Source organism: Zerene cesonia, chromosome 25 (genome assembly GCF_012273895.1).
Source record: "Zerene cesonia ecotype Mississippi chromosome 25, Zerene_cesonia_1.1, whole genome shotgun sequence".
In the NCBI taxonomy this organism is placed as follows: domain Eukaryota; kingdom Metazoa; phylum Arthropoda; class Insecta; order Lepidoptera; family Pieridae; genus Zerene; species Zerene cesonia.
The window spans coordinates 310,544-324,152 of NC_052126.1; the positions used below are offsets into that span (position 1 = coordinate 310,544).

The 13,609-nt window shown below is 32.3% G+C and overlaps 3 protein-coding genes across 4 annotated transcripts in view; 1 reads left to right on the forward strand and 2 right to left on the reverse strand.

The window, feature by feature from the left end:
• The window catches only part of LOC119836726 (LHFPL tetraspan subfamily member 3 protein), a 20,835-nt gene extending 12,809 nt beyond the window's left edge, over nucleotides 1-8,026 (reverse strand). The window contains exon 1 of the mRNA XM_038362164.1: nucleotides 7,471-8,026. Coding sequence (XP_038218092.1) covers nucleotides 7,471-7,873 — 403 coding nt within the window. The 5' untranslated portion in view covers nucleotides 7,874-8,026. The remainder of the gene's footprint in view (nucleotides 1-7,470) is intronic.
• Nucleotides 1,095-3,047, reverse strand: LOC119836769 (tektin-4). The gene has a single exon (XM_038362227.1). The coding sequence runs from the start codon at nucleotides 3,045-3,047 to the stop codon at nucleotides 1,530-1,532; it is 1,518 nt and encodes a 505-aa protein (XP_038218155.1). The 3' UTR covers nucleotides 1,095-1,529.
• A 7-nt stretch (nucleotides 8,027-8,033) lies between the features above and the next one.
• The window catches only part of LOC119836724, a 14,566-nt gene continuing 8,990 nt past the window's right edge, over nucleotides 8,034-13,609 (forward strand). Inside the window, exons 1-5 of one of the 2 annotated variants that reach the window (XM_038362162.1) lie at nucleotides 8,034-8,120; nucleotides 10,332-10,502; nucleotides 10,993-11,091; nucleotides 11,775-11,901; nucleotides 12,307-12,927. In XM_038362162.1, the coding sequence (XP_038218090.1) occupies nucleotides 10,416-10,502; nucleotides 10,993-11,091; nucleotides 11,775-11,901; nucleotides 12,307-12,927 (934 nt within the window). In that variant the 5' untranslated portion in view covers nucleotides 8,034-8,120; nucleotides 10,332-10,415. Of the gene's footprint in view, nucleotides 8,121-8,549; nucleotides 8,805-10,331; nucleotides 10,503-10,992; nucleotides 11,092-11,774; nucleotides 11,902-12,306; nucleotides 12,928-13,609 lie in introns of those variants that run through there. The other variant, XM_038362161.1, reaches the window with a different exon arrangement.

The window sequence follows — 13,609 nt, forward strand, 5'->3', positions numbered from 1 at the left end:
GTTATATTGTTTGTAAATAAGTAATTGTATTTAAGTTTACCTGTAACTCTTTATTTTACATAAGTTGTAGTTGTAGTTGTAGTTTTTGCATAGTTTTTGTACAGAATTTTTCTGTTATTGGTGTGCCTTATAATTGGCGTATCTCATTTGTAATTAGAATAATTATCTTATTAATAACTGTAAGGTACCTTTATGAATAAAATAAAATAAATAAATAACGCAAATTACGGTCTTCGTTGTTCTATTTTTGACAGGTTACCTTTAGATTCACTTGACTCCAGAAAACATTATTTCCATCTAGTTATATACGCTCCCGCACCACCGTGTCTTCCCATGTTAGCCAATCATAGAGGTCGTTCTTTGTTTCACGTTCCCATCTCCGTGGGACCATGGCTATAATGACGTATTGTTTTAAGCGAATATTTAGCACGAAAGTCCCAAGGACTAACGGGTTGTATACTGTTACTATGAATTGTAATGATGTGAATTCGCTGTATGATACCATTGGCTGCTAATGTGATAACGCTTGAATGCATGTGGGAGTGCTTTTAGACTATCTATTTTAATGAGGAATAGATAAAGTGGGCAGGTTGGAAAGTTCTTTATTTATTTTTAAATAAAATGAATTTCACTTCAATAAATTTATAAAAGCTGTTTTCAAAATCATAAAGTTTATAAATTATAATATACTATTAGTCATTCAGGATGCTAATTGAATAGCAAGCTACTATAATTTAAGTATTTGCCGGGTACAAATTAAATAATTTATGAAATACATATAGAATTCAATTATCAATATGGTGATTCAACGAATTAAAATCATGCTCCGATTAAAAAAAAAGTTGGATAACAGCATTATCGTTATTTATTCTAATGTATTTTTTATTCAACTGTAAATTGAATTATGCATTTTCGAAAAACATTATTATTTCCTGATTTTCATTCCGTAAATAAAAATTCAAATAAAAAAAAGTTTGTTTTCTTATTTGATGGAATCGGCAAATAAGGCGAGAGAAAATGTTATTCTTCATTATGGAGCAGGCAAAGCTATTTATTGCAAAAGTTTAAAATAACGTTTATTTCGATCGCGAGTATGTTACGAAACTTTTGCATAATTATTTCATCAAGGAGCACCTCAAACTATGCAACCTTAAAGTTCATTTACATCTTCAGTTATGAAAGAAGTAGTTTGAAATACAAAGTTGAGATCCGTGATTGGATACAACTTAAATCACCATTAAAATGTACTGATCGTTCAAAGCTCATGTATGATGTAGTTTCCATTGGATTATGTCGCAACTACAATACATTGGACGTGAGTTGGAAAAGTTTATGTGGGTTGTTTATGAGATAGGAAGTACACAAGTAAAAGTACGACATTATGCAAACGAATTAAACGCTGAAAATCATAAACATTACGACCACTTTAATTTACGAGTAGACAATAACAGTGTATGTATGCAAATGCATACATGATGCAGATTTGTGCTTTAAATCGTATTATGTGACGGTCCAGGAAACAATTTGTTTTAATATCCGGCTAATTCAGAAGCGGATGGATAATGGGACCTTACCATTCCACATCGATCCCTATCAATGTTTAAAGTCTTCCTCTTGGATGCTATGTCCCTTTCCAATTCGATTCTTTTGTTCAAGAGATCTCGTCGAACCCTCTCAGCGTTTCTTAACTGTCCCAACAATGAGGTCACGGTCTCGTGGATCTTCTTCACTTCTTCTATCAAACCCAGGTGAGGCTGATCGCGAACATTTTCACCGTGAGGTCTCCAATTGTTTCTGTTGTCTAGTCTAGTTTGTGCTAGCTTCATTGCTGCGTCCATTTTACGTATAGATTCATGTAAATTGTCGATCAAAGACTCTGTATCGGCTATTCTCTGTAGAGTATTGCGAAGTGTTTCTTCTAGTTTCGTGCAAAGTTCTTGTGTTATAGCTACGGTTTCAGCCAGAGCAATGTCAGTTTTGTCAGCTTGATTTCTTAGTTTCCTACCGCCATTTACAAGAATAGCGTTAAGGCTTCCGCGTAAATCTGCTGACTTTTGCCTAGCCGCCTCGCAATTTTGTACATTTTCTCTACAAAAAAATTCCCAATATTCAAGAGGTGCCGTGAAATCGCCAAAACGAGTTGATCCAGGTCGAAATAAAATCGTATTTGATTTGGTGTTAAGACCTAAATTTGTAGTTTCTGTGTTATAGGCCATTGTTTTATCGCACCAATCGAATTCAATGCGATGTTTAGCTGCTTTATTTATAGCCAATTGTTCTTCTATCTGATTAAGCGTATTTTTAAGTGTTGCTCTCACTTCACTTACAAGGTTCATTTCTTTGATTAGTTCCTGTTCAGCAAGATCTGCAACTAAATCTGGTTCGAACCGATTGGAACGAAGATCTAAACACTCTTTGGAAATGGATTCTGGCAGCATGAGGACTCTGGAAGCGCCTTTCAACCGCTGTCGTTCTATTTCTAATTGTTCAACTTCATCCGTTATAGCTTTACAAGCCTTCTCGACTTCCACTTTCCATCTGAAAATATCTCTAGCCTTCTGTTTTAGTCTTTTAGCATTTTCGCTTTGCTGTTTGTCTATATTTCCAAATGCTTGCATCATTGAAGTTTTTGCGTTGTATTCGACAATATTGGACTCTGTTAATATTTCTGGATCGAGTACGTGTTCGTTGTGTTTTCGCCATTCACTAAGTGAATATCTACTTATACTGTATTTGTTTACGCCAGGTCTAGTTCCAGTCATTCCGCCGAGCGGCGTCCAATCAACCTTACCATCTTGACCAGGTCTAAGGTTAGGGAGATATTCGTCGCCTGAAGGTGGTGGTCTCATTACCTCTGGTGGGTTTTGTGGAGGTGGAGCTTGCGTCGGTGGTTCAACTTTAGTTTCAACTTTGGCATTTTCTTCAGCTGCGGCTTTAACTTCTTCAAGCGCTTGCTCCGGCGTCTTGTCGGCTTTTTTAAATGCTCCTATATCGGTGCACACTTTTGGACATCTGTCGTCTTCAGGAAACGTGGTCAAAGTTGTCATTTTCAATAGTTTATCAAAAATCTAATAAATACAAAAAATAGTGAAAACGATCGAAAGTATTTGATTGACAATTTCGTTTGACACATATTTTTCATAGTTGAGTATTTATTTATGGAATTTTTGATACGATTTGAACACTTAAAACCTCGTTAAAAGATTTATGATTATGTTTATTACTGAAAAATGGATTTTAAGCTATATCCGTCTACTCTTGCCTGCTGCTGCCGGGGTAAATTCAAGTTCATGGCGATTTTGAAATATATGCTTGAGCTCGCTCTTGTCAAGTCGTGAATTTTGTATTTTCAAAATATCTTATACACGATTACCGATATTTTTCCGCCAGAAGCACTCGTTTAACTTGTTTTCTAGCGAATGGAGCGACTTTCGAAGTAGGTGATCTTGTGTGTTGCAACTTGCTTGCTATTAAATCATTTTGTAAGTGTCACCTTGAACATAAGTGGAGATTTTGCGAATATACTATGATCTGACAGATCGCAATATTAATTTTAGCCAAGCTATTTACTGTTAATTATAAAGCAAGAGTTTGAAAGTCCACAGCTATTTATTATCTGTTGTATGTTTGTAGGGGTTGGTTATTTATTTTTTGTTCGGCTATCGGACCGCCATCCATGATGAACATCTCTAAATCTGTCAGCCTCTTTTTCTCTTGCAGGTAAACCTATTTTGCAGGTGTATCCGGAAATACAATTTTATTTGCAACTTATGTTCAAATGAGTAATTAAAGCACACCAAGTATTTTTTTCTGGTATAATTCGAATTTTTCTGCGTTATATGTCACATTACGTTAATTCTTCATCATCGTCGTCGTCATTAAAGTAAACACCTGTGAAGTACCGTCCTTTAGTATTAGTTTTTATATAACTAACTTTAGTATTATATATAACTAACTAACACGTAATTGCGCAAACTCATCAATGTGTTTCTAAATTCTATTCGCAGAGGAAATAATTTTATCTTTCTTAACTGTATTTAAAATAGAAAAGGCAATTTATTAAGATGATATCAATGATCACTTCGTCGGAACTGTAACGAAAGGCGTAAAATTGAAAGTACACTTTCCTTTTAAGGGTTTAGAAGCAATTATTCACAGTAAAACTCTCAATTAATAATAAATTGGATCAATTAAAATTTTATTTTCTATTTGTTTCATTTAAATGCGTGAATTGCAATAATAGCACAGTGATGAAATGTATCAACTTGAATGAATTGCGCAATTTGCTATGGATAAAATACTTCCTTTTAAATTAATTACAACTATATTTTATTTTAGTCCAAAAAGTGCATGAATGAGCATGAACGTAGTTCTCAATTTCTTATAATAATACATATTAATCATATATAGTTGTGGAGTCCATGAAAAAATATACTATCGCTTAAATCTTAGGATACTGTTTATTATGTTTGAGCGTATTAGAATACAAACAATTATCTGAGAACATTCTATTAAAATTCCAATATATAACGTGTAACACGACGTGGCGGCAAATCACGATCTATTTATTGCTATCTAAAAACATCAAGAGTAGACATAATAAAGTTCTACCATTTTAACTTTTACTTTTCTCATTTGCGCGAAGAATAGACGAATTATATCATCAAATGTGATGTTTCGTAAAGACAGATTGGGGTTATGTAACTGCTAAGTACCTACATTATAACCATATTACACTTGTTATGAAGTTAAACATCATAAGTGTAGAAAGGAAAGCCAAAATATCTACCAGCCTGTCTATTACAGCATTTACTGATATGCTTTCAAGGTATGCAACCAAGAGTATTTTTGACATTAGATTGGGCTGTATGATTAATGGTCCTTTGCTTGCTTTATGTTATGTAGATATTAAAAGTTGATTTCATTCTGACATTTTAAGTGCATGGTTAGGGAAGTTTTAGCATCCTGTTAGAGAATAAATTAAGACCAATACGAAGACTGTCGTAGATTGTAAATCCCTTTTAGATGGTACAACAGGATTAAATCCAACTTACGTAACGTGGGCGTCGATGTACATCCCAAATATTAAAATTTTATACACATTGAATAAGGTTGTTACGAAAATTTGCGTTGCGAAAAATTATTTAAAAATTAATTACCTTGTGGATCAATTGTTTTTGACTTAGTGTATTAATGACTGAATAAATAACGTAAAAACGTAGAATGTTTTCGGTATTAATGTACAAGTAACAAAACAAGTATATCTTGTTATCTATCTACTGGCTCTGGTGTATTCTTTGAATGAACTAAGTAGTAAATCGAAAAATAAAAAACTATTTAGTTGTGTATTATTTATAATATTTTTTTTATAAATGTACTTTTTAAACTATGCGTATTAGGCCATTGCTTGTTTTAGGTTACATTATTTTGAAATGTTTTGAAAATATGTGAGATTAACCGAACGGCGCGGGTTCAAAATAATACAGTAGTGTGTAATTTTAAATAGAAAAAAAATATATACACGAAGCGCAACTCCATATATATCAATTGTTTATCCTTACTATCTGCAAGTTGTTTAGACTGTGAACCGGGATAAACATAAAATAACAGAAATTAAATCTCAAAAATCCATTCAACGGCCGATTCTTCTATCCTTACTAACTCAATAAGAGCAATAAAAAAAAATTTAACCAAGTATCGAAAACACAGCTCTAATTGTTAAATTTCAATTTTCGAAGCTAACGTATCAATGACGGTGGCGTATGTGGAGTTTTTTCCGGTCAGATAGCGGTACGATGAGGTCATGTTTGTAGGCTTCACTGTGCCGGATCTCTCATACTGTTAGCCTCAATTACAAGATCTTGTATCAAAAGTTATAGGGTGCCTAGGTGCGCTGGGTTGGGCTGCGATTTCAAACGTTTGGGATTGTTTTGCCCGTAGATATTATGAATTCCATAATATCTACGGGCTATCTAAAAAACTAACTAGACATTCCATATATTTTTTTTTTATAATGAGGGTTGCCGCGTTCGTAGATCATCTTTTCGTGTGTATTTTAATATTCACGTGGAATATTAACATAATAAGTGTAAAACATATTTTATATTTACAACTACTTGAACTATATAACTACTCTACTTGTAATGTTTTTGACATCCGCTGACAGCGGATATCAAAGGATCTGTTGTAATTTGCAAGCCTAGCACCTGCGTCTACGCAGGATGTTACTGCACCTGCCTTGCAACCGGTATCCACCACGATTTCTTTATATACTCAACCATTGATAAATAATACCGAAAAACTCATTAGAATCTATCTTTCAGTTCAACAGTTTTGTGCGGTAAATAATTTTTTGAGAAAGGTCATTTAATTAAGAATAGTTATTATGCTTAATAAGGTTACATGATGTGATGACTAACGAAATTATTTTGTTAATGAGTAGCGATTAATTAACTAAGTGACCTCTCATTTATTACATAATTATTAAAACAGTTTACCTAGGTATTAAGAAATGTCGGAAGCCGGTTTATTTGGGAAACGTTAGATTGTTAATAATTTTTACTATTACAATATTACGTACTAGTTTTCTGCCCGCAGCTTCGCTCGCGTTTGCTGCAAAATTTTGTACTTCGTGTATTTGAAGAAAAGTCAATATGTTTTCTTTTACGACTTGATATTAATTTTTTTTACCAAAAATCTACAAATTAAGAACCCTCAGCTTCAGTTTTATAAACCTATCAAATGACAAAACGACTCATTTAGTAAGATATTAGCGAATTTCTTTTTTTAATCCTCGGTTCCATGTATGGGTACAGTCAGTAGTCACAAAAAAATGTCTTAATTAATTATTGATATTGGGTCTGCACAACATCCGTTTTTTTATAGCGATTACTCTTTCTATAAAGTATTAAACGTACAGAAAATAGCATATTTTCTGTTTTGTTATATACGTATATATTTTTGATTGAAATGTACAATAGGTACGTAATGTAATCTGATGTGAGCTTAAGGTCAAATGCCTATACATAGCAATGTAGTGCAACTTTCAATTTAATAAGCGACGTTTTCATCGTATTTAAAAATAAAAAAACTCAAAGCTTTATTAAAAAAGCTTTTTTTCAAGGTCTTATAAAGTATAATTTCAAAGCATTTTTATGCGTGCCGTACTAGATTAGATAACAATCGAAATATAAATATTTCAATTGTTAAACACAATCTTATAACTGTCGTGTCAAAGTTTTAGATGCCTCGCTTGACTGATTTGTACAATTTTTTTTGCATATTTTACGTACGTCCGAGAACAAAGTTGTAAACTATCTTTCATACCACTAAGTGATAGGTCACACAACTACTTTTGTGGGATCAAAATAAGTGGTATTTATATATTCTTCAGAAAAGTGAAAAAATCTTACATGGCAGTTATTAGTACCTATTATCTATTTACTTTCAATAAAGCTTTAAAATGTTTACCTGATAAAAGTTGTAACCAGCCGCATATGTGGAACACGGTCGTCGATTGACAGAAGAAAAACAACAGCAGTGAACATATTGTAAACAGAGCCAAAGCTACTGATACTGCAACAAGCACTGTGGTCACTTTGAAAACAAATCCATTTATCGACATAAAATCGTCCAATCTTCCTTTACAATCTTCAACGACCTCGTCCGCCCTACATGTCTGCCACAGACCAAACTTTCTAGGATACTCTGTCTCAAGATCGCCAATCCATTCCGGTGTCACAAACGCAACAACGCTTATAATCGCATAGCAAATCGTGAATATTGCCCAAAGCACTCCAATAGCTTTCGAATTACGGACGTAGTTTGTAGCGTATAAATGTGACGAATCGACGTATTCGATTTTTGAACCCATATCGATAGTTTTTACGTATACACAACACTATTGACACATTTTTTCAGAACCGTCGTTAAGAATTTATTTGTTCCACATGTTAAGTACAAATTGCAATGGACGGTTCGAGGACGTTGAAACACGACACTCAACTAACGAAATAAACTAGTACTCGTGAGTCGTGAGCTCATAACAAGACACGGCCTCCCGCGCCTTTCGTTTGCGTGTGAGAGAGAGGGGGTATTGTGAATTACAGGTGTTTTGATAGGTATGATTTGATTGAATTATTTAATTTAAAGGTAAAATTTATAAAAATACTTCTTTAAAAAACAATTTGTTTTTTAAAAAATAATTTAAAAAATATTAAATACAACCAAGCTACAAACATTTTAAAAGATTTTAAATAACTACCACGTTTACAAGTGTGTCGTTTGTATTTTTTGCCATCTTTTGAAAGGAAACGGTATTAAAAATTTTAAGCATGAAAGGCATATTTGTACAAAAAGCAACGAATTTCTTTTTGTGTAAATGTATTTTTTTCTAGTACCTGAATTTTATTTCAGTGCAATTATTTAGTCATTTTTAGAATACCTAGGTACCTACCTAAGATACGATTATCTATTTAAACATGTCATTCTTTAACTGTCAAAATCATAGTGTAGTATTTCAACATGACACTGACACATTGAAACGTCGTTCGTCAATAAAATTGTATGCGATTGCTTGTGTATGTGTACAATCAATAACTTATTTCATGAGATAAACTTTAATTATGTAGTTTCAAATCATTTGATACTTAAGAGGCGTGTACTACATTGATTAAACTTAAGTATTGTAAGAAATTAGTGTGTTTATTAAAATGTCTATGAGAGATAAGTGGGTGCGGCGATTTTCAGTAGACGAGACGGCTAAACATAAGAATGGATTTACTCTATATAAAATCACATCTGTTGTAAGTATTTTATATTCCTGTATTCCTTAGTACATATATTTCATTATCTTATTTTCTAAAATCGTGTTACATATGCTTGAAGAGTGCATTTAGTTAGTGAAAGAAGTAGGTATAAAGATAAATATAATTAACAGCGAATTAAGGTCAAAGTAATATAATTTTGTATCGCAGGTATTCATTTATTCACCATGTGTTGAATATACTACCTAGTTTCCTTGTTACATGAATTGGTTTAAAAAAAACAATATGTAAATTGTGTAAGGTACATATACATAAGTTCCTAACATTGCTGATTGCACAATATATGGACTGATAGCAAAAACTCTTTCCTTGTTACTCATTGGTATTCTTAAAGTCTCATAATTTGTTATTTTTAATTCTATGAGTTTTATTATTTTTACTAGCTTTCTGTGTTTGCATAGTGAAGTTCCTATGAAAATCAGATACTTCCCTACAGACACAGACACAAAAATTGTATCATAAAATATGTATGTTGCAGCATGAAAGAAAGATAAGAAAAAAACTTTCATATTAATAATATTAGTAAGGTTATTAATAAAAGGATAGATATAACTTCTTTTGAGTTTCTAATAGATAAAATAAAAACTAATTAATATAAATACAAATCCTTTCATCAGTTATATATTTTTTTTATTTTCGTCCTAAGTCATATTAATTTAGATTAAAAACATTAGTAACTTTATGTGACCATATTTGGTGTTACATACTGCACAATTCCAGAGCCAAAGATCATAGGCACTGTAATGATAAATATATGTAGTAATACTAGCTGTGCCCCGCTGTGTCACCCACATAAGTCCGTATCTCATAGGAATATCACGACAAAATTTGCCTATATGTTATTCCAGTTGTCCAGCTATCTACGTACCAAATTTCATTGCAATTGGTAGGATAGTAAAGCAAAGCTGTGACTAATGATATAAGTGTGTAATATAATTATTGTAAGTGGTATACTGATACCAGTACAAAAATATATAGTTATACAATTACACATTTCAAATTTCTAGATAAGCTGTTATTATATATCTGGTTAGTACTTCTTAAAATGCAACAGTCTTAAATAATATACTTTAGTAGGCAGTTAATAATAATTGCATTTCTGATGGAGTTTATGTGATATATAAGTGATAAACATATTTTTAAAATTAAAAATACATATAAAAAAGTATTATATGAGAGGTGAGTTTTTATTTTTATATTACAACTTTAAAACCATCTCATATTTAATTCTTATTTAAATCTTTTTATTTCTGAGTTTGCTAAAAATATTGTAATAAAATTGTTTGTTGGGATCAGTCAGACAAGTGGTTGAAATAAATAACTTGAATTTGAATTGATCTTGAATTTTTTTTCAGCTTGTGTCAATTTTTTTTTTTATTTTTTAGTTACACATAAAATATACAATTTTTGTAATTTGCTTTGAACCATTGTTAACTACGGAATATTGTGTGATTTAAGTGAAATTTATATTATATCTTATTATAAACAGTATCATATTAATTTCAGCTATTTCCCCTGGATTCTCCAGAAGCTGTAACGGTGGTATCTGTTTGGAAGCGATACAGTGACATCCAACAGTTGCACAAATCGATGAAGACATTGCACACTGGTTTGCATTTACGAGGTGCCTTCCCTGCACTCGCTAAGAGCAGCTATTTCAAACGATTTCAACAAGAAGTGAGTTTGCTTTATATATACGAGCTGACCCAGCGAACCACGCAACGCCAAAACAATTTTGTATGAAACATTTACCTTTTTTATCTTTTGAACCTTCCCTGGACTATAAAAATCATAAATATCGGCTCCACCCTTCTCGACTTTTAGTGAGACGAATTGATTTTTATTTATATAAGATATATATGCAATATTCAAATCATTAATTATTTAATCCTCAGTGGGATTTTTTCAACATAATTCTAATTTAATAATCTGCAGTCATGTTAACTTCTATTTTAATTAACCGACTTCGAGAAAAGGGAAGAGTTTCTCAATTCAACTGTATTTATTTTCGGGTTTGTTAGCTCAGAACTTTTGACTGGGTTAACTGATTTTGATGATTCTTTTCGTTTGATAGTTGGTGTCCCATGTGGCACCTTTAATCTATTTTTTTATAATTTAATTTATGTAGGTAAACTAATAAAAATTCCATTGTTATAATAATTCACAGGTGATAGAAGAAAGAGCAAAGTCAATTAAGCACTTATTAGAATTTGTGGCCGAGCATCGGTTGTTATTCACGAGTACAGATTTTGTTAACTTTCTACAGGTATGTATGAATTTTAGATATTTTAGGGTGAACAATATTTTTAATTTGCTTTGGCATAAGGGAAAATAAGAATTCAATTACATAAATAATACACCTGTATAATTTGTATATCTGAGTCATTGTTAATGAATACTTATTTATTTGAGTGTTTCGAATTTTTATTGAAGTAGTTTATTGAAGTATAAGTAAACCAGTATGAACCTTGAAAAGAAAATACACTCTGTTAAAGCAATATATCTAAAATACAAGTTAATATTTTATAAAGAACTAGCTTTTACTCGCGGCCTCGCATGCGTTAAATTCGGTGTAGATTAATAAATGTTATTGTACATATAAACCTTCCTCTTGAATCTCTCTATCTATTAAATAATTCCTATCCAAATTTATTCTATAGTTTTAAAGACCTAAGCATACATACATAATATAGATGCGGGAAGCGACTTTGCTTTATACTATGTAGTGATGCTTATACTTCTAACAAGAAACAAATGTGATTTTTCTTGTCCACTTCTTTTTTGTTTCGTAAAATAGCATTAATAAATGAGAATAAAGTATAGTGTCTTGGGCATATGTTAATTGTGAAATAAAAATTATTCCAGTAATACTTATTTATTTATTGATTATTTTCTACAGCATCTGCGATTATATGATTAATGTTAACCAGTACTACATATGTATTTCAGTCAGGTTATCCAGACCCCGAGCCGAAAGGAGTGATAAATGCAATCAGATCATCTTTACACTTGCCAGTGGAAGACACTCCGCCCTTGGAATATCCGACTTCAGATGAAGACTCTAGAAGCCCTGAAAGTAAGTTGCCATAGAATTTGTTCCTCTCTATATTATGGGGTGGTAAATGAAAGGATAAATGAAAAATTAATATCTATACTAATATTATAAAGCTAAAGAGTTTGTTTGTTTGTTTGTTTGAACGCACTCAGGAACTACTGGTTCGATTTGAAAAATTATTTCAGTGTTAAATAGCTCATTTATTGAGGAAGGCTTTAGGTTATATACGTACCACGGGCGAAGCCGGGGCGGACCGCTAGTGTGGGATATAGTTCAATGTATTTAGTTGAAATATTAGACTTTTTTGAGATTTTTCAAGTACTGTAATTGTAATTGTTGTGTTTTTTTAACTTTACAGGCTTATAATTGTTTCTGTTGGTTTAATAAACAAGTCGACTTTATAATATTCTTTGGTTTTGATTTCAGCACAAAATATGAATTCAACTAACACAAGTCCGATTAACTCAAACACACAGATGGACGTATCTCAGATACCGATTTACGAAGCGGCCGATATAGAAATACGACAGTCACCCTTACAGAAGTCTAATACTAACAGCTTCGAATCCCTAGACTCGCTAGATAGCATAGGTAGTGACCTATACGAGGAATTGAATAAGGTGACAATAAGAAAGACAAAATCCTTCGTCAAAAAGAATGTTCTGCCGGATTTGATTAATTTCGATGCGCCATCCACTTCGAAATTCGATGATTATCACACGATGCCGAGAAATATAAATTCGGATAAAGATATGGTCGATTCAGTTGATTTGAACGAGCAAAAGAGTCTAACAACGTCAACGTCACAGCTGGACTCTAGAAGTTTCGACGCGGCGTCGTTGGGTTCGTTCGGGCGCTCTCGGCGGAGTTCGTACAGCATGCTGTCCCTGTCTAACGTTGAGTGTAGGACAAGGACGGAGGACAGTTACGTGTTCGAGGCGGGGTACTTGTTGAATTTGGCGGCGCGGTGCGAGGACGTCGGTGATTTTCAACGTTCTTTCGAGTGTTATAAATCGGGTATCGAGAAAATGCTTATTGGAGTGCAGTGTAAGTCTTACTACTGCTCTACTATGTTAATTTATGCGCTTTTATGGTATGCTTTATTTGCTTTTATGATGTACTTTAGAGAAATCACGTTTATATTCAATGCGTTCAAAACGTACATTTTTATTCAAGTCTAAATAAATGTTTTATCAATCATAAAAATATAATATTGAATCCCATGTTAAAAAAACGTTATTTTTTTTTTAAGTTGGTAGGTTCGCGAACCGTCTGAAATCAACAGTTTTTGCTAGATATTGCAAGTTTTAAATATTTATATTCAAAAGCCAAGTTTAAAACTTATATAAATATAAACAAATCGGATCAGTTAGTATGCGCTATTCAAGAACGTTAGAAGTGTTGCAACTGTCAAAAAATTAATTTGAAAGCTATTTGTTTATTTCTCATTCATGCAACCATATAGGGCCACAGCGAAAAAGGCTATTTTTTATCAAAACATAAAAAATTTAAATTACAAACAACTGATATATATCAATACTTTTATTATAAAGATGAAACTAGTATTTTTGTATGTTTGTAACGATTTTGCGCAAAGGCCACTGGACTAATATCAAAAATTCTTCCACCATTAGAAAGACTGCAACTTCACTGAGTGACATAGGCTATACTTAGTCTGGCCATAAATACTGTTACACTTAATTATAAAAAAATATTACATTTGAATTTC

Coding starts and splice junctions, on each gene's coding strand:
- LOC119836769 (XM_038362227.1), bottom strand. CDS start 3,047: ATGACAACTTTGACCACGTTTCCTGAAGACGACAGATGTCCAAAAGTG.